The following is a 24,036-nucleotide window of genomic DNA, read 5'->3' as shown; positions in this document are numbered from 1 at the left end:
TTGTACACATTAGAAAAAAAAAGTTTAAAAAAAAAAAAGTGATTACCTACCTACCTACCCTATTTTTTTTGGCTATGTTACCGTAACCACACCTATTTTTTTTTTTTTGGCCTAATGGAGGAACAGGGTCAGACAGTTCAGTTCGTATTACTGTACATGTTCCAATGATGTCGCATTCAGGACACTGGTGAAAAGAGCTGTACAGCGACTGTGATGTTGCTGCATACTGATGGGCCTGATTGCTTCAAATTCATATAGGCGGCCCAGCCCAATAGTCCTATCGTGACTCGGAGGCGTCCGGTACTGAGAGTCCATTCACTCTGCCGTCTTCCTCTGGGGGGTCAGACAGGCCAACTGCTATTTTTGCTTCGCCTCACTGTAGCTTTTGGTACTCAACCAGAGTGCTGGGGAGGGAATGGTGCAGTGGTTAAGGGCGATGCAAAACAGATAATAACAATTCTTGGGGGGGGGGGGGGGGGGGGGATGTCAGCCACATAGAGACTCTTCAATTTTGTTGGGACGGAGATGGAGAGAGAGAAAGACAGAGAGAGAGAAAGACAGAGACAAAGAATGTCAACCAAACCTGCAATTCAGTGTCAGAAAATACAAGAAGAATCAGTCGCCACTGACTGACTGCAGGCTAATAATGCCAGCACCAGAAAGAGACCTATAGGGAGACAGATATGTATCAACAGTCAGACAGAGGATTGTGGTAAATGCGTGTTAAATGTTAATAACAAAGAAGCTAGCAGCAAAATATTCTCCCGATCAGAACCCCCACCCAGAACAGGAATCTAACGAAACAAAACTCCCGCTTGCTGAGGAGAAGGAAGACAATTTTCCCGGTGGCTCCCCTTGGCACTCGAGAGAGGAATTAGGGGCAGGGTGATAAGAACAGATACGAACAGACCGATGGAGGTGCAGAACCGGTGTCCACAGAATCCGCTAATCAATTGTCAAGGCCACTCTCTTCAAACAAGTGTCTGGGGAGACAGTAATTGGGCAGTTGGAGCGTGGCATGTCTGCACAGGGAACGATAAGTGTAGAGGATGGAAGCATTGGACTGAGGTGCCTTGTGACTATTTGTGATGAATGTTCTTGTCAGTAGTATGCTCGCAGTGGATGTTATGCTGATCGATTTTTTTGGTGCTTGGTCATTTTTTGAATTATTTGAAAACTATTGCTTTTTAGACAGCACTTTATTTATGAATTTCAACTTGTTATTTTAGGTCTGTCTCAAAACCTTCCTTTGCTGTCTCACTCAGTTGACATTTGCAGGGATATAGTTGCTTAAACAATATGGGCCCCAAACTGAAAGTGGCATTGGGTCTCTCTCTCTCTCTCTCTCTCTCTCTCTCTTCATGCAAATCAGTAGACAGCAGAAAAACGTTATGTGATAATTTCCTGACGGAGTCAGATAAGGAATCCAGTCAGTTCCTGTTTGACAAGCCGTAAAACATTAGCCATAACTTCCTCATGGCCACACGAGATGAAACGGTTTGTTGGATAATTTTTGGCTGAGTTGCGTGTTGCATTAATGTTGTTTACTTCCTGTAGCTTCAAGCTCAGCTGCCTTTTGTTCCCTGGCAACATTCGCTTTTGTTCCATTAGCCGGATCAATAGAGTTGTGTGTGTGTGTTCCGTGCGTGTGTGTGTGTGTGTGTGTTACATGCGAGTGTGTGTGTGTGTTACATGTGAGTTTGTGTGTGTGTGTGTGTTACATGCGCGTGTGAGTGTCAGTGTGTGTGTGTGTTTGTGTGTGTGTGTGTGTGTGTGTGTGCCAGAACGTGCGTGTGTGTTTGGGGGAGAGAGGGAGGGGTGAGACAGCATGTCACCGTTTTTCTGTGTATGCATACTCTGAGACTGAGAATGTGGGTGGGTGTTAGTGTGGTTGGGTGTTGGGGGGGGGGTCTGCATGTGTGTGTGTGTGTGTGTGTGTGTTCATTGCCTCACAGTTAATGTCTGGTATTCTGTGTCAGTGTGTTAATTGCCATGTCTGTGTATCTGTATGTGCTTGTGCACAGGGGCAAACACTAGAGGAGATTGCGGCAATCGTGATGCAGAAAATAAATCTTGATGGCTATCACACTATCCATTGCCCACGAGAATGGCCGGAAGAGGCTGAGCAATATCCACACTGCCCCAGGGAAATTGATAATGCTTGACTGCTTTACAACCTTGTTTTCATCCGATTCTTGGCTGTGAATCAATTATTTTTCTCTCGGTCTTTCTTCTGCCGCGAAAACGATACACTGATAATACGTTTGATTTACAATTCATAAATTGTCAAAACATCAGTAGTGAAAAGTTAAGGGAAACGATGTTTTTGGCTGTTTAATGGCCAAAAGTTGCAAATTTTGTACCGAAGTTTTTAAACCAGAAAAAATAACAGTTCTGAGTCAGTTTCTCATCAAGTTTTTGATACAAAACCCTCTATATATATATATATATAGAGTCACTTCTTTGTCTCTCTTTTGAAAGAAAAGACATAATTATATTTCAATGCCTAACACTTTCACAACCAAAAACATATTTGATTTGACATGTTTTTAACTTAATTATGCTGGTGTTTTGACATTGATAAGCCGTACATGTGAATTTCACTCCAAAAGAGAACAGCTGGTATGTCAGTGTCTAAAGCCTGCATGAGAATTCTTTTTAACTGCAGCGCAATGCGCACCTGCTGTTATTGATCCATATTACCTGCTATTGCATCCCCTGCATGTACAAAGCTGTGTCAGTAAATAAAACAGCAACAGATGTTGGGGCTTAATTCTATTTTCACACCTGTGAAAAGAACAGTTGAATGGTGTCTGCAGCATCTGTCTTTATCTTGTCATAGTTGGTTGCACATAAACCCTTGAGCTTATGTCAACAGGATTCTTTAAGACAAATGGTGAAATGCCTTGTGTGCCACTTCTTTCATATTCATGGGATTTATGCAATGATGCCTTCTAACAGTCAAATGTAATTTGTATACAGTGGTACATCTGTCAAACAACTTTGAAAATGTAACCAAAATTCGGTTTATATATGAAGGGGTCATGGAGGATTGTTTTTTGTAACATGGAGGATTGTTTTCTTATGTCCGGGTCCGTCTTACATCATAGGTTCAGCATTGTATGTTGTATTATCCTGTAAATATGTTCTGAGGAGAACTGTAGTAGAGCACACAAAAAGCGGCCCAAACTGAGTTCTCCCCCTTGAGTAAGAGGGGCACATCATTGTTTGGATACTGCCAGATTTTGATATTTTTGTGTGATTTATGATGTTTAAAGTTTTGAAAAAGTCAACCCAGTGCATTCTTTAGTAGTAGGGCATCAAACCAGCACCATCTTGTCATATTAAAAAAAAAATGGTTGACACTTTTCATGCAAGTGTATACAAGTGTGATGATAGCATTTGCTGACTAGATACAGTCTCTTGCTGTCTACGGAGTGAGCACGTCTTTTTACCAAAACTAATTGATATATTAGTTTATGTGTAGTTTTTGATCGGACCATCTTATGGATGGTTCTTAATCTTGGTTATTATGGTGTTACTAGCACACAAAGGAACAAGTGAATTGTCTCCCATGCACGGATGCATTCCTGGGACAGAGTTGTTTCCCTTGGTAGAGGGAATGTGAATCCTTTCTTTCAAAGCTTTTAGAATATTGTCTTACTTATATGTGGTTTTTTTACTTATTAGATTTTTGGAATAGGGTGGTATGTGGCTTTCTTGGGCCACATACTATCCGAGATGTGTAAAAATCGATGAAACTAAGTAGCATTGGTTTTTTTTGAAGATTATTCCAAATTAAACAGGAACTGATTCTTCGGTTGTATAACAATGCAATTTTTTGTCTTCTACGTAATACCATCTAGACAGCAAAAATTATTCATCAGAATCATTACCTGCTACTCAATCATCAAAAGGTATTATTCTTCCATTGTCAGTGAACAATGTGAATAAACACTGACTGATCTGACCAGGCATTGCATGGGCACACTTACACTTGGAAAATATACCATAAATCCGCAGCCAGGCCGCTTTCTGTGCAGAGTATTAATTAAATAAATCCAAAAACAAAGAGACTGCCAACGTTCCAAAATTCAGAATAAAAAAACAAGAAAGGTAGGTTCTTGTTTTTTGATTCAGGGTATTAATTTTTGTTTTGTTTTTTGGTTAAATATATCTTGTAAATGACACCTATGTCAATCTGCAAAATGAATTCATAAAAACGCCTACACTGCACAGAAAGGGGACAAGCTGTTGCTGGTTGGTATGTGTCCAAGTGCAGGGATGCTCCTTCCCCATGTCAAAGTTCAAACAGATCTTTCGGGCGGGGATGTAGCTCAGTCGGTAGCGCGCTGGATTTGTATCCAGTTGGCCGCTGTCAGCGTGAGTTCGTCCCCACGTTCGGCGAGAGATTTATTTCTCAGAGTCAACTTTGTGTGCACCCTCCTCGGTGTCCCAACACCCCCGTGTGTACACGCAAGCACAAGACCAAGTGCGCACGAAAAAGATCCTGTAATCCATGTCAGAGTTCGGTGGGTTATAGAAACACGAAAATACCCAGCATGCTTCCTCCGAAAACGGCGTATGGCTGCCTAAATGGCGGGGTAAAAAACGGTCATACACGTAAAATTCCACTCGTGCAAAAAACACGAGTGTACGTGGGAGTTTCAGCCCACGAACGAAGAAGAAGAAGAAGAAAAACAGATCTTTCATGGTGCAGATAATAGTTTACGTGGGAAAGAATGTATCTTTAAGTTTAAGTCATCATCAACCTTCATTTGAGTGTAGTCATATGTTTTTAAGAACAATTTCCAGATGGACAGTGTCTTTCTATGTTTTACATTGCTGCATTTTACTGTGTTGTGCAGGTCTGCCTGTGACCAGAAACTTAGTGGGATGCATGAAAAATGTCTACTACAACGACTATTCTCTGCTGTACGAGCTTTCCAGTGACACCAATATCTGCACGTACGTATTGAGAATGGCTTGGTCAGCTGCTGCGCTTGGTCAGCTGCTGCTGATCTTTTGAAGAGAAATATAAGACAGGTCAATGGACGAATTCCAAAAATAACTCTGTCAGGTTTGAATGGGTTGTGAAAGAGTGCCTTGCGTTTGTGAGGTCACAAACATTCCACGGGCCAATCACTAACGAGGGGTGTGTCTGAAACACGTGGACAAGGAGCACGTGTTGATTTATTTGTTCCCCCCCAAAAAAAAAAATCAAGGGTACAAGGGTACCTATTATATTCACTCTTTCACAACCCATACCAACCCTACAGAATTATTTCCAAACATCGTCTACTGAAGGGATTGATGAGTGCATTGTTATGTTATATGAAGTCTTATATTGCGCGCGTATCTCCAGACTCGGACTCAGGGCGCAGGGATCTATTTATGCAGTGTGAGATGGAATTTTTTTACACAATACATCACGCATTCACATCGACCAGCAGATCGCAGCCATTTCGGCGCATATCCTACTTTTTATGGCCTATTATTCCAAGTCACACGGGTATTTTGGTGGACATTTTTTATCTATGCTCAACCAATTTTGCCAGGAAAGACCCTTTTGTCAATCGTGGGATCTTTAACGTGCACACCCCGTGCATTGATTGCAGTCATGTTACTAATAGTAAACACACAGTACTGAGACCCCTTTTTATGAATAGAAATGAGACTACAATAAACTTTTTAAACTTACAGTGAAAGTGATGAAAAGCAGTGAGAATGAAAAATAATATTGTCATTGAAGCCAAAATGTTCAATCGAATCGAACTCCAGCACAAACGCAGTAAATTTATGATTTTCAATGAGTGAAATAAACATTGAAGTTTGCTAAATATTTTCAATCTTAGAAGCTGATTACAAAGATTCTTTGAAAAGTTTGATTAGAAAGCAAGCAATATATGCAAGGTAAGTAATACTTGCTATGCGTTTGTATTTCAGGTACCATGGCGGAGAAAGCCCTACGTTTGGCTGCAGTCCTGTTCAAGACATTCCAATCTCGTTCCCAAACTCAGCGTCTATGCTTCGTTGGAGTCTGGGCGCAACGGGAGAAAACTTGACTGTCGACTTTCAGTTCCGAACTGTGCGAGAAGACGGCATCCTGTTCTACTTAGAACTACTGTCCAGACGAGAAGGGGGCGGTCGGGATAATGGTTTGATTGAGGTTAGTAGTGTGTTTTTGTTGAGATATTGTTCCATTGTTTTGTGTGTGTGTGTGTGTGTGTGTGTGTGCAGGGCCGGACTCAGGGGGGGTTCCAGGGGTTCCGGAACCCCACCCCTGGAAAAAGCATGTACCTTGCTTTGACTTTTACTAGTTTTAGCACCAAAACAATGCTGCTCTTAACCCTCAAAACAAGGCCCAGAATGCACCAGATTGCACAGATTTTAACTGTTTTTCAAACATTTTCCGGGGGAGCATGCCCCCGGACCCCCCTAGTTCGCGCGCCACTTCGCTGATTTGCCCCCCAAAAAAAGGAGGAACCCCCCCGTACAACTCATTTGGTCCGGCCCTGGTGTGTGTGTGTGTGTGTGTGTGTGTGTGTGTTACAGTATGTGTGTGTGTTTTAGGCGTTTGTTTTTGTTGTCTGCTCACTGATGCATTTATGGGTGTGTGTACTTCATGATTGTGTGTGCGCGTTTGTACCATATACTTTTGTGTAGCTATATATGGACTGCATGCCTTTTAAAGCAATATGTATAAATTACCAGGCAACAAAGTCAAGTACTCTGTATAGTGAGTGTTGCCATGCTGATCGAGGGAGCATGTGACTGATGTCATAAATAGTTAATCAAATTAATTGATGTCCCAGACCTGTTTACCCTTACGATTTTGGCGTAATTTATTACGATTTTCTGCAAAAAATACGCCATTCCGCTATCAGTGTCAAGACTACGATTTTCATAAATAAAAAAAATGTAAAAATTTATTTTTATATTTTTTTATTCTTTTTTTTATCAATTCACATGTTTGGAATTGGTTTTTTCAATGGCAAAATGGGGTGAAAAAGCACAGGACTGACCAGAGATCATGTCTGTCTGATGAGACGCTGGAGAGCCTTATTCTAGTGGTGAAGTCTCGCCCTCACTCATTCGGCAAGCGCAAGTACAGTAGAGAAGCGCTTGACACACTGAAAAAGGCCTACTACGAGCAAAAGAAAAAGAATCAGTGATGCATGTGCTTTTGATGTGATCTTCTTTGAAATTATGATGACTACAAAAACTGACTGATGTGTTTTGTTTGTGAATGATGGATATATGTGCATGATTGCGATTCGCAGACACAGTTGTGCATTGTAATTGGCGACGAATGCTGGATGATTACTATTTTTGTGCCAGGATTACTATTTTTGGGGCTGAGCATTACTCCAAAACACTTATGGGGGTAAACAGGTCTGGATGTCCACTTGTAAATATATTTATCCTGATGAGGATTTAATCCTTTCAACTTTATCTTATAACTCATCCGCAGTTTCAATCCATTTCTACTACAGTGGAACCCCCAATTTAAGACTCCCTCCCTTTTAAGACCCTGTTTTCTCAGATTTCCTGTTCAAAACCTCTGTCAATTTACCCCCATTTTAAGACGCCCTCCTTTTCAAGACCTGATTTTCACAGATTTTTGGAGGTCTTAAAAGGGAGTTTCCACTGTAGTTCATTGCTCTGCTCATCAAGTTCTGATGCAATGAATCTGTAACAGGTGTGGGTCATGAAGGGTCACCCCATGCTGATGTTCATGCCATCGTATCGCAATGAGGACCTGACAGAAAATATCACCCTCCCTACAATTGTCAACGACCAAGTGTGGCACACCATGCACATTGAGCTCAGGGACAGGTGAGAAAACATCGCCATTTTCATTTCATTTCCATGACTTTCTTTATTATCCCATTGCTGGAAAATTCATGTCTTTTCCTGCCCGTTGAAAGCTAGCAGCAACAAGAGCCGCGCTACCCAGGTGTGTGCGAGTGTAGGTGTAATCAGCCACTCGCGTTTATGACAGACTAGATGATTACCCGCTTCGCCGGGTACCGGCTTCGCCGGGAAGAAGTAGAGCCGAATACCAGGCTGCGCCTGGGACCAAGGAGATAAACACGCAAAACACTGGAGACCTTCTAAAAATAGTAACGTGCAGTGACCTTCTAAAAATAATAACGTAGTAACGGGAATATGGATTGACGCCACACGGAGGAAGGGAGATAATCGCGGCTGAAAACACTGGAGAAGATAAGGAAGAGTTACTAGTAGTGGATCCAGACACACACACAAAAAATCGGTTCAGCGCGCACAGCGCTGCGCGCTGAGAGCACGTGTTGAAATATCTCATCGACCAGGTTGTGTCCAGGGTGTACCTGAATAATTTATGATCACCAAATTTGAAACAGATCCATCGAGAACCTTGGCCGCGCATCGCGCACAGACACACAGACAGACACAAGTCGTATTTATATATAGAAGGACAGCGGTCTTTATTACGTGCCAATGTGGTGACACAGGGGTGGGACACGGGTACCATCTCTGAGTTTGCACATAAATTTGTCCTGTGCCTGTCCTGACCGGGATTCGAATCTGTGACCCTAGGATCACAAGTCCAGTGCTCTACCAATGGGCGGTTCTGCTGAGGTTATGCCCCTTCTTTCTTTCGGCTGGTAACAGGCGGAACCTCGCGGCAAGATCACACGAGAAAGGAAAAAAACGTGCATTGGTCCCAAATAGCATGTCGCTTTGGTAACAGTTCGTGTGTAAGTCGTGCATTTTATACGGTAAAAAGACAATGGTAACAGGCGGAACCTCGCGGCAAGATCACAGGAGTTGTCTCGCGTTATCACCCCAGAAGCGCTCATTCAGCTACATGTACCAGGCCCCTCTTGCCAAAGATAGTGTGTGGGTTCTATAACATAATGTGGAAGACCTAAGTGCATCAGCTAAGTGCTACCCAATCTAGCTTTCTGTGTACATAGGAGCAATCAGCTTCAAAGAGGAGTAAAATAATTGATCTTTTTTTTTATTGCTCATACAAAAAAATCAGTGTAATTATGAGTGCTCTCTGGTGACAGACTACCCAGTATTATCTCTCAGTGAAACATCAAGCACAGCCCATTGATCTTTGGTAAAATATTCCTTTCATGAGAAAATTAACCTGCGGTTTTGGGACACTTTCGCTAATGGATTAGAACCTGGTTCAGCACAAAGGAAATATAAACTGAACTGACCTGCAACATGCAATTTTGTCAAATACTTTGTCGTGCATATAAAACATAATTGCAGCAGCACTGAATTCCCTGGTCTTAATTTTGAATAAAAAGCTTTTGGGATGTGTTCATATTGTTTTATTGCCTTCATATCTTGCAGACAAGCCAAGCTGACAGTGGACGCTGTATCCAAAAGCACACGAAAGTATGAGAAACCACTCGGCCACAAGGGGCAGATCCTTCTGGGCTATGGACTGCGTGGTTACAAACGTAAGCGTTGCATTAACTACTTTCCAATTCATGTTTCTTAGAGCTTCCTTTTCCCCATAGAAGTGTTCTTAAGCCTGTCCTTAACTGGGCGAAGTGGACGACGCGAAGTATACTTCGCGAAGCTGGCCGCATGAAGCTTAAGCACTGAGAGTGGACTGGGTGGCCGAGTGGTAACGCACTTGCGCTCGGAAGCGAGAGGTTGCGAGTTCGACCCTGGGTCAGGGCGTTAGCAATTTTCTCCCCCCTTTCCTAACCTAGGTGGTGGGTTCAAGTGCTAGTCTTTCGGATGAGACGAAAAACCGAGGTCCCTTCGTGTACACTACATTGGGGTGTGCACGTTAAAGATCCCACGATTGACAAAAGGGTCTTTCCTGGCAAAATTGTATAGGCATAGATGAAAATGTCCACCAAAATACCCGTGTGACTTGGAATAATAGGCCGTGAAAAGTAGGATATGCGCCGAAATGGCTGCGATCTGCTGGCCGATGTGAATGCGTGATGTATTGTGTAAAAAAAATTCCATCTCACACGGCATAAATAAATCCCTGCGCCTTGAATAAAAATATTAAAAAAATAAATAAATCCCTGAGCTTAGACCTGTACCCACGGAATACGCGCGATATAAGCCTCATATTGATTGATTGATTGATTGATTGAGTTTGCATTAAAAGACTTCGTGAAGTCGACTTCGGGCTCAATTAAGGACCATCTTAAGTATGTGTGTGACGCAGAAAAAAATTGCAATCAGTCTTGATTGTAGAGTGCTCCGTAATGTGAGTCCTTTTGAGCTAACTTGTCACAACTAATCTTAACCAAATTGATCTGTTCGAGTTAGGGTAGTCAGTGACTTTTAAGTATGTGATTTGCTCTTCAATTTTATCAGCACAGTCTGTTTTTCTTCCGAGATGTAGGCTAGGAAGGTGGCATTGTTTCATCGAGAAAGCGTGATAAAGATCGCACATGATGTAATACATACAAGTACAATATAAGTACAACTCATGCTTTTTCAGTGTTGTTCCCAGTCTCAAAGGACAAAAGTTCAGTTGGACCTGGATTGAAAGTATGTATAGGTTCAAATGTTCTGACTTTGTCCGCTTGCTAAAAAGAAATTGATGGTCAGAAGACCTTGTACATGTCAAAACTAATGGATGGTCGTCCGGTCAGGGATCAGACGTATGCGTCAGATCAAAAAAGTATGCTTCAATGAATATATAAAGACCAAGGCTTGGGAGCATTTTCTGTCTGATAAAGCTGCTCTTTTTTACCCAAATTTTATTTTTACAGAATCAGAAGGATTCGTGGGCTGCATGGACCAGATCGTGATCGAGGGCCAGAAGTTGGATCCGATCACAGTGGTTGAATCCAGGTCGGCCATTGGTCTTCAGCTAGACGGCTGTTATCTCATTGACTACTGCAGCCTTGACAACATCTGTGAACACGACAGCAGGTGTCTGTCCGACTGGGATGGCATCCAGTGTGAATGCCAGGGCGACGCTTACGAGGGAAAAGCTTGCCATTTCCGTGAGTGTCCATGTTTGGAATGTGGATGAGAAGAATGAGTGTGGATAGATGGTTTTGATTAGTTTTTTGTGGGATTTACATGGTTTTTTTTTTATCTACAGGGTTGTTTATGCAGGCTCACTGAGATTGTAGGGTAGTTATGTATACAGTGGAACCCCCCCCCCCCCTTTTATGACCTCCAAAATTCTGACAAAGTCAGATCTTAAGAAGGAGAGTCTGAAAATGGGGCAAAATTACAATGACTATGAAGAGAATATCTTATCTAAGAAAAGAGCGAGGGCCTTAAGAGGGAGGGTGTCTTAAATTGGGGAGTCTTAAAAGGGGGGTTCAACTGTATTTACGTGTTTTTCATCTTCAGGATTGTGTATGCGGAATGACTGAGATTGTAGGGCAGCTATAGGTAAACGAGCAGGGCAGATCTTCTTTAGTTCAGACAATGTTAAGCTGTGACCGGTGGAAAGTTATGCATACCTCCAATCCATTCCACTAAAGTCACAGCTGTGATCCGCTACAGACAGTATCTTTTACTATACCAAAGAAGCTCTATGCCCTGGTCACCTGCTTTAATTTCAAACCAAAGTGACCCAGCATATGACAAAAAATCAATAGGTGCAAGTGGCATTTTAGGCTGGCTTGGATCAGATATTATTTTAGCCAGGGGACCACCCCAAACCCTTGCTGGGAGCCTCGCAACTGAAAGCATATCATATGTGTAAGAGGTTCACATTTACATGTGTACATGATACTGTTTAAATCTTGAGATGTATTTTCATTTATTCCAGTGGTGCAGTCACTTTGCAAAGAGAGTCCCTTAAATCAAAATTTTGATTATCTCCCCTGCACTACTCCTTCGTCTACACTTCTGTGTTGAGGATAACTCTGGTGTGACCAGTGTGCTTGTCTTCCCCTGCCCCTGAAAATGTCTGTCTTGTGTAGGGATACAAAAATGTATAAGCAATAATGTAATTTTTGTATTAAAACATTTAAAGTTAATATTTTGGAATCTTCTCCTATGTTATTAATGAATATTTATAGTATTCTGAGGCACTGAAAGTAGGTGAGTGCAAATAACTAGTTTCTTCTGGCTACAGGATAAGACAGTGCTTATCCTGCAATTCTGCAACATATGTCCGCTATGACAGCATTTAAGCTGTACGGTTGTCAATTGCTGTCATGTGGATGTGGATGAGGCCATAGCTGACGAGGCTGGCGTTGCCTAAATTGCCTTGAGGTTTTTTGGTTACTGAGGTGTTATCCTGAGTGCCTCCTAAATAAACTACTGGACTTGAAATGGTGTCTTGTGACCCTTTGGATGGATGTTTTCACATATGCAAGAATTAAAGCAGTTGATGCAATACTGTAGCGGGAGGGCCGTACTAGCCCAGAGTTGCAGGCACTAAGTCACCCCCACCTTCCTTCTCTGTTACCCCCACCCCCTTCCTTGCTGCCAGCCAGCAGCGGTCACTGAGTGTAGACTTTGGGAGAGTATAAAAGGGGCCAGCTCAGCAAATCCCGTTAGCAGTTGCAGTGCTGAAAAGCGCGCATGCTCATTTTCCTTCTTTACTCATGAAAAGTGTTGGCTGATTCAAATAAGAGCTGCTTTGCAATCTTTCACAAGGGATGTATGAATGCTGTTGTTTTTGGAAATGTCCATCCATAGTGCCAGCTAGCAGTGTTCAAATCCAAAATCAGACTGTCTGGAAAAAACATCTCTGCTGATATTTAAAGTTACAATTGTCTTCCTAGGCAATGCCAAGTTGTGATCAGATAAAATTCCTTGTGGCAGGTTTAGATCTCAATCATCCCAGAATACCAGCGTCTTTTTTTTTAAAGGAAGTCAGTATAGTTGCAGACTCTTGTTGAACCAGGATTTGCAATCATCTGGAGTGACATCAGCTTTATGAAGAGATTCATAGATAAATACCTCTGACAGGATCAATCACGGATTACACAGTATGAACTAATCTCAGCTACTGCATGTTTAACCAAGAAATGAACAGATGCCTGGGGAAAATCTGAAATTATACTACAGACTCCCAAATTTAACACTCCCTCCTTTTAAGATCCTATCTTCTCACACTTTCTGTTCATAGCCTCTGTAAATTTACCTCCTTTTTAAGACTCCCTCCTTTTTAAGACCTGATTTTCTCAGATGTTTGGAGGTCGTAAAAGGGAGGTACCACTGTACATAATTAACAAGAAATCAAGAGATTTTGTCTGCCAAATCCCAAGTGACAGCATCTTTAACAAGAAGATCAATAGATACCCCGAGCACGATCAAGGTCAAGCTGTGGTCAGATCAGGAGCGCGCCCCGCCTGTCCAAACACCGATCCATCCCTCCGATTGCACATGCACACACCCCGGACACTACAGCAGACCATTAATCTCCCTTCCCTTCCTCCCTGGTTTTGTGTCCATTGATCAGCCTGTGTCCAGCTCTCACTCAGTGTGGCCACTACAATGGAACCTCCCTTTAAGATCCCCAAATGTAAGACTTGATTACCCCCTTTTAAAACCCTGGGTGGGTGGTTTTTTATTGTGTTTTTTTAGATTTTCTGTTCATATCCTCTGTTACAGTGGAACCCCCCTTTTAAGATCTAGACAAATCTGTGAAAATCAGGTCTTAAAAAGGAGGGAGTCTTAAAATAGGGGTAAATTTACAGAGTTTATGAACAGAAAATGTGAGAGAAAAAAACAAGGTCTTGAAAGGGAGCGTAGTCTTAAATTGGGGGTCGTAAAAGGGGGGTTCCGCTGTAATTGACCTCCATTTTAAGACTCAATTCTTTTTTAAGACCTGCTTTTCTTAGATTTTTTGAGGTCTTAATATGGGGATGGGGGATGAGGTTGGGGGGGGGGGGGGGGGGCGGTTCCACTGTATTGTTGAGCTTGGACATCCTCCTACAATAGGGGTTGAATGGGGATTGTTGTGGACTTTGGTCTTGACGATGTGACTTGAGAGGGGTCGGGTCGGGGGCAATGGATTCCTGCACTTAATTTGCTGGGATGAAGAATGATGACGGCTGTTTAATGGAACAAACTGTTGATTGCCTGTAAAGGTACTGTCCCCTTGTATGATTTTCTTTGGTTAAATGTCCCAGAACACTTGTACAGTCTTGCTAGCCATGTAACATACACAGAACATACACTTTTAGGGTATTAGAAAATGTTTGCCTTTTCTTTAGTAAGTGGACTAAGAAATTTAGTTCAACTCTACCACAATAGAAATTTTTTAAACAAGAATTTTGATACACTCCAGATTCAATAATTATTTGCAAAAAAATGTCTCTTAAGAGTTCATGTAAGTGGGTCTGGCTAACAACAATGCAAGCTAGTCTTGTCACAATTCTTGTTGTTTAAACATGACTAAGATATACATGGGAGGCACCTCAAAACACAGGTACCACTGTACTTCAAATTCAATCCTGTCCCTGCTGATGCACAGTCAAATTCATCATTACAAATACAGTGGTACCTCTATTTTAGGACCTCCAAAACTGTGAACAAATTAGTAGAGAAGGAATGACACGATGAAAGGAATGTCTGTGAAAATTAAGTGTTAATATATAGCAAGTCTCAATTCTCAAAGTGGAGGGTGTGTTAACAGAGGTTTTACTGTACATTTATTCTTTTCTCCACCCTTCTCATACAGCTCGCTATCGCCAAACCTGCGACGCCTACTACCAAGCGGGACACAATCAGTCAGGCGTGTACCTGATTGACGTGGATGAAGATGGACCTCAGGACCCCACCTACGTGCAGTGTTCCATGGGCTCCGAGCGTGACGCTCACCTGTACGGGGCCACCATGGTGGAACACAACTTTGCCCTCAACACACCTGTGCGCGGAAGGCTTCTGGAGGACAGGCGATACCACCTGAGTTACAGGTGAGTCATGGAGAAAAAAAAGTTTTGTTTGAGTTGATAATTACCCCGTCGTTGAATGGTTGTTATTATAGATGATGTTCAGAAATAACTGTCGTGTTTGCATGGGTTGTGAAAGAGTGAGAACGCTTTCTTTTAATGAGTCAAATTTTCCCACATGACATAACATGCCAGTCACTAGAGAGGGATGTGTCTCAAACATGTGGACAAGGGGCAGGTGTGGAAAGTTGACCTCAATTGGGTAAAAAGACTTCGGGAAGTCATTTTGGGCTGAATTAAGGACAGCCTTCATGTCTTCACGGTCTTGAAAAGAAAAAGCTTGAAGTAATTTGTTTCTGTTTTTCATTTTATTTACCCAGGGAGATGAGCCGCGTTCAGCTGATGAAGCTGGGGGACACTTCAGCATCCTGCGAGCAGTTCTTCAAGTACACATGTCAGCAGTCACCTATTCTGTAAGTTAATTTGATCAGATATTTCTGTGTCAACTAAATAGTGTTAGAAATACCATAGACCATTTATCCTGGACCGCCAACTAACTCTCTCTTCGCTCTTTCTCTCTATTACGAGGTAGCGCCTCTCGCATTTAGGAACCTACGCTTACATGGCCTTTCAGAAATAAGGGAGACGTCATATCCGGTGTCGATTGTAAACATGGACGAAGTTGCCGAGGTAAGTTCTGAAAATGCTAAAATAAACTCAGCAAAAGTGCATATGGAACATGTTTTTCGATGAGTTTTGTTAAGTTTAGTTTGGAGTTTTGGAAAATCCAGTTCATTGTCACCTCCCATTGTCACAAATAACTGGAGCGTGCTTTCTTTTCACTGTCATCGAATCGCTGGCCTTTCAAACCGGACGCGACGCGCCCCTGAAAGTCGAGAGTCGTAACCTCGAAGGGTCACGGGACGAGTTGGCGGTCCAGGCTATTTGGTCTATGGAAATACACAAGCATGGTAATTTGTTGGTTGCCATGCAAGGATGTGCCCATGTACTGATGGCTTCAGACAGATACGATGCTGCTGATTTTTATAAATAGTGGAAGTCACAAATGCAGACTTTTTCGTTTTTCTCCGTCTCTCTCTCTCTCTCTTTCCCTATGTGTCTCTCTCTTTTTCTATCTCTTTCTTTCTCTTCATCACATTTTCCTTGTTCCCTATAGCTACGTATTTTCTCCATTTCTCTGTCTATCTGAAGGAAGAGTTCTTTACTTTCTCATTCTGAACCTATTCTTGAGTTGGATTTTCTCTTTCATCCCCTCACCTCCTCCTCATTTGCTTTTTCTTCGGCTAAAAAAAAAAGTGTTACTTTAAAAAAAAAAGGAATATGAAAAAATAAAATATTTACACTGGGGCATGTGGGGTTTTTATTCGCCAAAAATCATGTGAGCTGTGTACCCTGGTTGTCTGAGAAGAGTAAATTCCCTTTTTTTTGAAGGGTCAAAACTATTTAAGGGTTATAGGTGTGGGAAAAATAATAGGGTCGGGGAATTTTTTTCTCAGCCTTGTCAGATTTTTAATTGCTTTATTTGTGACAGACTGGGCAAGAAGACATGGTTCAAGGCTGCCAACGGTCAAGTGGTGGACTATGTGGGAGCTGCACGGTCAGGCTTTTGCACCTGTCCTCACTCTGACGACGGTACCTGCAGAGGGCAGAGATGCAATTGTGATCATAGTGAGTCTCTTTTCTTTTCTTTGCATTTGTTAACCTACTGTTAGGCAAGTAGTTGAGTTTTTTCTATCAATCCTGTGTACCTCTCTTATCCAGACAAACACACACACACACAAACACACACTCTTCACCCTTCACTAACTGTAGAATTTAAACTCTCCCATTTTAATACCTTACTTTTTGAGATTTTCAGTTTATAATCTCTGTAAATGTATTTCTATTTCAAGACTCCCTCCTTTTTGAGACCAGATTTTCTCAGATTTAAAATGGGTATTCCAATGTACTGTGCTTGGAGATACTTTGTCTTGTATGACTGTTTTCTTATCTTGTATGACTGTTTTCTTATCTTGTATGACTGTTTTCTTATCTTGTATGGCTGTTTTCTTATCTTGTATGACTGTTTTCTTATCTTGTATGACTGTTTTCTTATCTTGTATGACTGTTTTCTTATCTTGTATGACAGTTTTCTTATCTTGTACTAGAATGAATACCCGCTTCGCCGGGTACCCGGCTTTGCCGGGAAGAAGTAGAACCGAATGATACCCGGCTTTGCCGGGAAGAAGTAGAGCCGAATACCCGGCTTTGCCGGGAAGAAGTAGAGGAATACCCGGCTTCGCCGGGATGAAAGCGTTGTGGACAGTGACCTTCTAAAAATAGTAACGGGAATATCCGGCTTCGCCGGGATGAAAGCGTTGTGGACAGTGACCTTCTAAAAATAGTAACGGGAATATGGATTGACGCCACATGAAGGAAGGGAGATAAACGCAAAACACTGGAGAAGATAAGGAAGAGTTACTGGGAATGGATCTGGGAAGATGAACAGAAAAACCAAAATCGGTTCAGCGCTGCGCGCTGAGAGCACGTGTTGAAAATTCTCATCGACCAGGTTGTGTCCGGGGTCTACCTGAATATGCCCACCAAATTTGAAGCAGATCCATCGAGAACTTTGGCCGTGCATCGCGAACACACACACATACACACCCACACACACACAAACACACACACAAACACACACACACACACACACACACACACACACACACACACACACACACACACACACACACACACACACACACACACACACACACACACACACACACACACACAAGTCGTATATATATATATACTAGATGAATACCCGCTTTGCCGGGTACGGCTTCGCCGGGAAGAAGTCGAGCCGAATACCCGGCTGCGCCGGGGACCCGGCTTTGCCGGGTGTACGCCGGCTTTGGGGCGCACCGCACGAAGGAAGGGAGATAAACGTGCAAAACACTGGAGAAGAGTAAAAATAATATAACGGGAATATGGATTGAGCGTTGTCGACAGTGACCTTCTAAAAATAGAAACGGGAATATGGATTGACGCCACACGAAGGAAGGGAGATAAACGCTGAAAACACTGGAGAAGATAAGGAAGAGTTACTGGGAATGGATCCAGAGAAAAACCAAAATCGGTTCAGCGCTGCGCGCTGAGAGCACGTGTTGAAATATCTCATCGAGCAGGTTGTGTCCGGGGTCTACCTGAATATGCCCACCAAATTTGAAACAGATCCATCGAGAACCTTGGGCGTGCATCGCGGACACACACACACACACACACACACAAGTCGTATATATATATAGATAGATGACAGTTTTCTTATCTTGTATGACAGTTTTCTTATCTTGTATGACTGTTTTCTTATCTTGTATGACTGTTTTCTTATCTTGTATGACAGTTTTCTTATCTTGTATGACTGTTTTCTTATCTTGTATGACTGTTTTCTTATCTTGTATGACAGTTTTCTTATCTTGTATGACAGTTTTCTTATCTTGTATGACTGTTTTCTTATCTTGTATGACTGTTTTCTTATCTTGTATGACAGTTTTCGTATCTTGTATGACTGTTTTCTTATCTTGTATGACTGTTTTCTTATCTTGTATGACAGTTTTCTTATCTTGTATGACTGTTTTCTTATCTTGTATGACAGTTTTCTTATCTTGTATGACAGTTTTCTTCTTATCCTGTATGACTGTTTTCTTATCCTGTATGACTGTTTTCTTATCTTGTATGACTGTTTTCTTATCTTGTATGACTGTTTTCTTATCTTGTATGACTGTTTTCTTATCTTGTATGACTGTTTTCTTATCTTGTATGACAGTTTTCTTATCTTGTATGACTGTTTTCTTATCTTGTATGACTGTTTTGTTATCTTGTATGGCTGTTTTCTTATCTTGTATGACTGTTTTCTTATCTTGTATGACTGTTTTGCTTTTTTGCTATCACAGACAATGCAGAATCAACACGCGACGAGGGCTACAGCCACACCAAGGAGCAGCTACCCATCATGGAGTTGACGTTCCTGCAAGACCACCCCTCGCAGGGCAAGGCCAACATGACGCTGGGGCCGCTCACTTGCTGGGGCAGTGGTGAGTATACAGTGGATATTCTCTTTTAAGACCTTCACAAATGTAAGAAAATCAGGTCTTTAACAGGAGGAAGTCTTAAATCGGAGGTAAATTTACATCAGTTTGAACAGAAAATGTGAAAAAGCAAGGCCAACATGACTCGGGGGCCTCTCACTTGCGCTGATGGGGTCTATGTCGACCAAAAGAGTGGGATTCCCTGTAGGTGGAGTTCCTGGAGGGGGATTCCCTGTACACAGGGAATCCCACAGGGTGGAGTTTTTCAATAAAACTTGCAAACCATACTCGAATTTCTAAGAAATATCAAAAAAGATTGAAAAACATCAAATTCTACCGATGTCGCCAAGCATCACGTGACTTTCAGCGATATCAGCGACACGCTACAGGAACTAAATCCTGTGGTATTCCCTGTATACAGGGAATCCCTCTCCAGGAACTCCACCTACAGGGAATCCCACTCTTTTGGTCGACATAGACCCCATCAGCCTCACTTGCTGGGGCAGTGGTGAGAATACAGGAATCATTACTGTGATCATTATTTTGCAGGTCGAGTACCATTGACAGAATTAGGCCAGTCAGTGAGATAGAATAGATCATTGCTACGGTATGATGTAGTTTTTTAAGCTGGTAACAGACGACTTTCGGAAATAAGTCTGTCGGGTTTGTATGTGTTGTGGAAGAGTGACCTTTTCTTGCAACACCTCTGCTAAACATTGGAGGGGCCAATCACTAACATGGGGTGTTTGTGAAACACATGGACGGAAGCACGTGTCAAGGACACTCCCATCGCTAGTGATTGGCAATGTTTGACAGAGATTTTGCAAGAAAAGGTCACTCTCCCACAACACATACAAACCCAATGGAGTTATTTTTGGAATTCGTCTATTGACTGGGACAAGAGACACAAAAGAGTTATGCCACAACCAAAGCACAGTCCCTGTCAGAACTCAAATTGTTCAAGTTCCAAGTTTTTCTTTTTAAAGGCCTGTGAGACCATATAGTTGTCTTAGAGAAGACTTCGCACAATCTTGTTTCTGAAAATTCAGTGCTAAAGCTTTGTGCCGCAAGCTTCCTGAAGTAAAATTCGAGATGTTGACTTCGCCTAATTAATATCAGGCTTAAACTTTGAACTTCAAGCTTTTTTTTTTTAACACTCTGCATGTTGGTTCTCATAGCAAAACAACACCTGAACAACCTGGTCACCTTGGCGACAGAGGAGAGTCACCTGATGTTACACACCTGGAAACGAGGAGTGCTGGGTTTTCATTTCAAGACACATCATGACCGCGCATTGCTGCTCATGCAGACCTCTAATGACACAAGGTTTGGCAACAAGTTCACCGTTAAAATTGTTTCTGGTGAGTTGCTCTCGTAATTATGACTGTTGGTGTGGTTGGTGAGTGTTTGTGTGGGGAGTTAGGTGTGTGTGTGTGTGTGTGTGAAAACGTGCATGTGAGTATATGTTTGCTTGTATGTGTGTGTGTTTTTTTTGTTTTTTTTCATTGTAGAGATTTTGTGTAGCTCATGTGTTCACACTTTATTCCTTGTTGAATTTCACAAATAACTGAAGTATTCACGGGTTTTTTCGTCTTTAGCATTTGTTGTGTGGAGTTTATATACTTAAAACTTGATCTAAAAAAAATCATTTAAAAAAAATGATAATAAAAAGTTGGGATGATATAAAAAAAAAATGCAGATAATTTGACCAATATTGTAATTTGTTTGTTGGTTTGCAGACAACAGTGTTGAGTTTTACTTCAGACTGAATGGAACTGTCATTCATGAGGTGGTGAGAACTCCAAGACCAGTGAATCAAGGTGATTGGCACTACGTTTTCATCGAGCATGATTCTTACAACGTGCGTCTGAGTCTGGATACAACCAGAAAGCTTGTGCTGTTAGATCCAGAACTGAATGGTTTGCTGGACTTCAACGGTGTTATGTACATCGGAGGCATACCACCAGAGTAAGTCAATTTTGCAACTTCTTACTCTATTGCATTTTAGTTCCCTTGTCCTCCTCCATCTTCTTTTATATCCTCTTTTAAAAGGACAGGTTTGAAGACTAAGCTAAGCTGAAAACCTATATTTTTTTTATTCTTTTCTAACCCCCCACCCACTCCACTGACCTGTACGGTTGGCCTAGTGGTAAGGCGTCCGCCCCGTGATCGGGAGGTCGTGGGTTCGAACCCCGGCCGGGTCATACCTAAGACTTTAAAATTGGCAATCTAGTGGCTGCTCCGCCTAGCGTCTGGCATTATGGGGTTAGTGCTAGGACTGGTTGGTCCGGTGTCAGAATAATGTGACTGGGTGAGACATGAAGCCTGTGCTGCGACTTCTGTCTTGTGTGTGGCGCACGTTATATGTCAAAGCAGCACCGCCCTGATATATGGCCCTTCGTGGTCGGCTGGGCGTTAAGCAAACAAACAAACAAACAAACAAACAAACCCACTCCACTCCTCCTCATCCTTTTCATTCCTTGATCCCCACACTCTTCCTGCTCGTGCTTTTCTGTCTTATTTTAACTCCTCCTCCTAGTTCTCCTTCATCCCTTGTGAGAGTAAATAGAGAATACTACATGGCTTGCTGTGTCGTACCAGATTTACACCAGTTGTTTTTTCAAATATTGAACTGCGAGCGAAAGCGAGCTGTTCACTATTTGAAAAAGCAACGAGTGTAAATCTGGTGCAAAATCTGGTACGAAACAGCAAGCCATGTATTATTCTGTTTATCCTACATACTGTACTTACGTGTATTTTACTGAAAATGTCCTGCAGTCGAGGCAGCTAAATTGAAGACACTTGATTTTGAACCTCGATCTCTTCTAAAGCCTCGTGCAATCTAGTACGTCAAAGCAAATAAACGTCACTCTGAAAGTGTGGCGTGACGTGTTAGTTCTAAAAATTCATTGAGGGTAATTAGTGAGCGCAATTTTGGTTTTCTATAATGACGTTTGTCTCAGTGACTTTGGCATCATAAGCAGTGGAAAAACAGGTCACTGCCAGACTTGCTTGACATGACCTCATTTACATGATATACACACGTGTGATTTAAGAACGATTATTATCTCACGAGCGTCTCTCTCACGTATGTAGGATAATAAGTTATTTTTAACAGCTTTACTAATCTGCTCTAAAGCATTTTGTCACAGAAGGGCACTTGTTACACGGAGAGAAAAAAATTATGAAATGCAACATATTTGAAAAGTCCAGTGACTTGTAACTTATAAATGGAGCAACTAGCTGTGATAATTAATTTGCCGTAATTGATTTTTGCAGTGTTGTGGGCAACTATAGCGAAACTACTCCAGGCTTTTCTGGCTGCATTCGTGCTTTTCTCTACAACGAGAAAGAGGTGGAACTATCTGCACTTGTGGATGGAAGGTATGTTATCTCATGTTTTTCTGACCGTTTGCCTGATACTTTCACTGCCTTTGCCTTACTTTCAATCTCTCTTTATCTCTGCAGAAAATGTTGCGACGTCCATCTTTCTAACTGTCAGATGTTTGGTAAGGTTATCATTGATTGTTGCGCCTAAAAGAGTCTCAAAGTTGCATATTTTCAGGACCACGATTAGATTCTTATTCTCAAAAATTGAGTCACAACAGCCATGATTCTTCATCAGAAAATGTTACTTAAGCCCACTGTAAGCTGCAAAGTAACAAGCAAGAGGAGCCAGTACAGATAGAAGGACCAGCAGTGGACGATGTCTCCAAATTCATCTACCTTGGAAGCAAAATCAGCAAATTGTGAATTATAAACGAGGAAATCAAAGCAAGGATCAGAAAAACCCAATGCACATCCACGACTCAGCGACCTGTCTGGAGATCCACAGTCGTCTCTGTTAAAACTCGGCATATTTTAAGACTCCCTCCTTTTTAAGACCTGATTTTCTCAGATGTGTTGAGGTGTTAAAACATGACTGTTCACAGGGCTTCATTTCTGCTACTCTAGCTGCAGGCTGTTTTTAGCACCCATCCTTTCCCCACAGCAGAGATAACACAGCAGCTAGTAGCTCTCTCATGGCTATGCACTGAGAAGGTCAATCTCCCAGTATAGCGCGGAAGCAGTTGGGTATAACAGGCAAGCGAGCTTAACAGTGTGGTGGCTGCAGCTGTTGGTAGCCAAACTATTCCCTCTGCTGGGCTATTTTTAACTGACACTAAAACACAAGCTAGGAACAGCCCTGTTAAAAGGGGGATTCCACTGTACTACTGTACTGCAAAATATTTCTGACCTGGTTGTTGTCTGATGTTTTTTCCAGGTCTGCTGGTGTGTCCACTGGCTGCATGTCATCGTGTTGGCCCAACCCCTGTGAGAATGGAGGGACGTGCAAAGAGAAGTGGGGGGAATACACCTGTCTCTGTCAGGACCCTTTTGCTCATCAGGGACACAACTGTGAACACAGTGAGCATGCAAAAGCAAAGTGCTGAGAGGATTAAAAGCGCGCGAGAGAGAGAGAGTTTTTGGCTGTCTGTATGTCTGTCTGTCGGTGGGTGTGTCTCTGTGTGTGGTGGTGTGTAGGTGTGTGTGTTTTAAACATGTTTGTGTGTTTGCCTCCCTGCTCAATACATGGACACAGACACACACAGACACACACAGACACACACATACACACACACACACACACACACACCCATACTCAAACATACACATGCAAACACACACACAAACACACACACAAACAAACACACACAAACACACACACACACCAACCAGCTACTAAACCCTCATACCTCTTCTCCAACAGATCTCAATGCTGACGCAGCAACCTTCAGCGGAGAGACTGCCGCCTACCTGTTGTTTGACCTATCGAAACAACCAGCCCCATTGGATCAGACCATCGTGATGAGCTTTCGCACATTCCAGCCTGATGCTCTCTTGATGTACGCCTCAGATCATCGCTCAAACTTCATACAGTTGGAGCTACAAGATGGGGAAACCATTATCTTTACCTACAACGTGTACGGCACAATCGTTAGTGGATCCATTTCTGTTGAAGGTGTGTTTTGGTTTGTCTGGTTATGATGAATGAATCACGTTAGGCACAAACACAAAATCAAATCAAGAACAAGTTTGTTTCTGATGACAAGGCAAAA

General features: G+C 42.2%; 1 protein-coding gene and 1 long non-coding RNA gene across 8 annotated transcripts in view; one reads left to right on the top strand and one right to left on the bottom strand.

Moving 5' to 3' along the window:
• The window catches only part of LOC138966381 (uncharacterized), a 223,948-nt gene that overhangs the window by 132,291 nt on the left and 67,621 nt on the right, over positions 1-24,036 (bottom strand). The gene's annotated exons all lie outside the window — the stretch shown is intronic.
• Positions 1-24,036, top strand: part of LOC138966365 (axotactin-like) — a 146,079-nt gene that overhangs the window by 95,567 nt on the left and 26,476 nt on the right. For all 6 annotated transcript variants that reach the window (XM_070338568.1, XM_070338570.1, XM_070338567.1 and 3 more), the window contains exons 8-21: positions 4,869-4,968; positions 5,947-6,169; positions 7,703-7,839; positions 9,355-9,464; positions 10,749-10,985; positions 14,636-14,870; positions 15,227-15,319; positions 16,399-16,535; positions 18,803-18,943; positions 20,116-20,298; positions 20,677-20,905; positions 22,217-22,321; positions 23,202-23,344; positions 23,688-23,939. In XM_070338568.1, the coding sequence (XP_070194669.1) occupies positions 4,869-4,968; positions 5,947-6,169; positions 7,703-7,839; positions 9,355-9,464; positions 10,749-10,985; positions 14,636-14,870; positions 15,227-15,319; positions 16,399-16,535; positions 18,803-18,943; positions 20,116-20,298; positions 20,677-20,905; positions 22,217-22,321; positions 23,202-23,344; positions 23,688-23,939 (2,325 nt within the window). The remainder of the gene's footprint in view (positions 1-4,868; positions 4,969-5,946; positions 6,170-7,702; positions 7,840-9,354; positions 9,465-10,748; positions 10,986-14,635; positions 14,871-15,226; positions 15,320-16,398; positions 16,536-18,802; positions 18,944-20,115; positions 20,299-20,676; positions 20,906-22,216; positions 22,322-23,201; positions 23,345-23,687; positions 23,940-24,036) is intronic.

The sequence above is a fragment of the Littorina saxatilis genome, linkage group LG5 (assembly GCF_037325665.1).
Source record: "Littorina saxatilis isolate snail1 linkage group LG5, US_GU_Lsax_2.0, whole genome shotgun sequence".
Taxonomy (NCBI): domain Eukaryota; kingdom Metazoa; phylum Mollusca; class Gastropoda; order Littorinimorpha; family Littorinidae; genus Littorina; species Littorina saxatilis.
The sequence above is the reverse complement of the archived record's forward strand: the minus strand, read 5'-3'. Positions and strand labels throughout refer to the sequence as shown.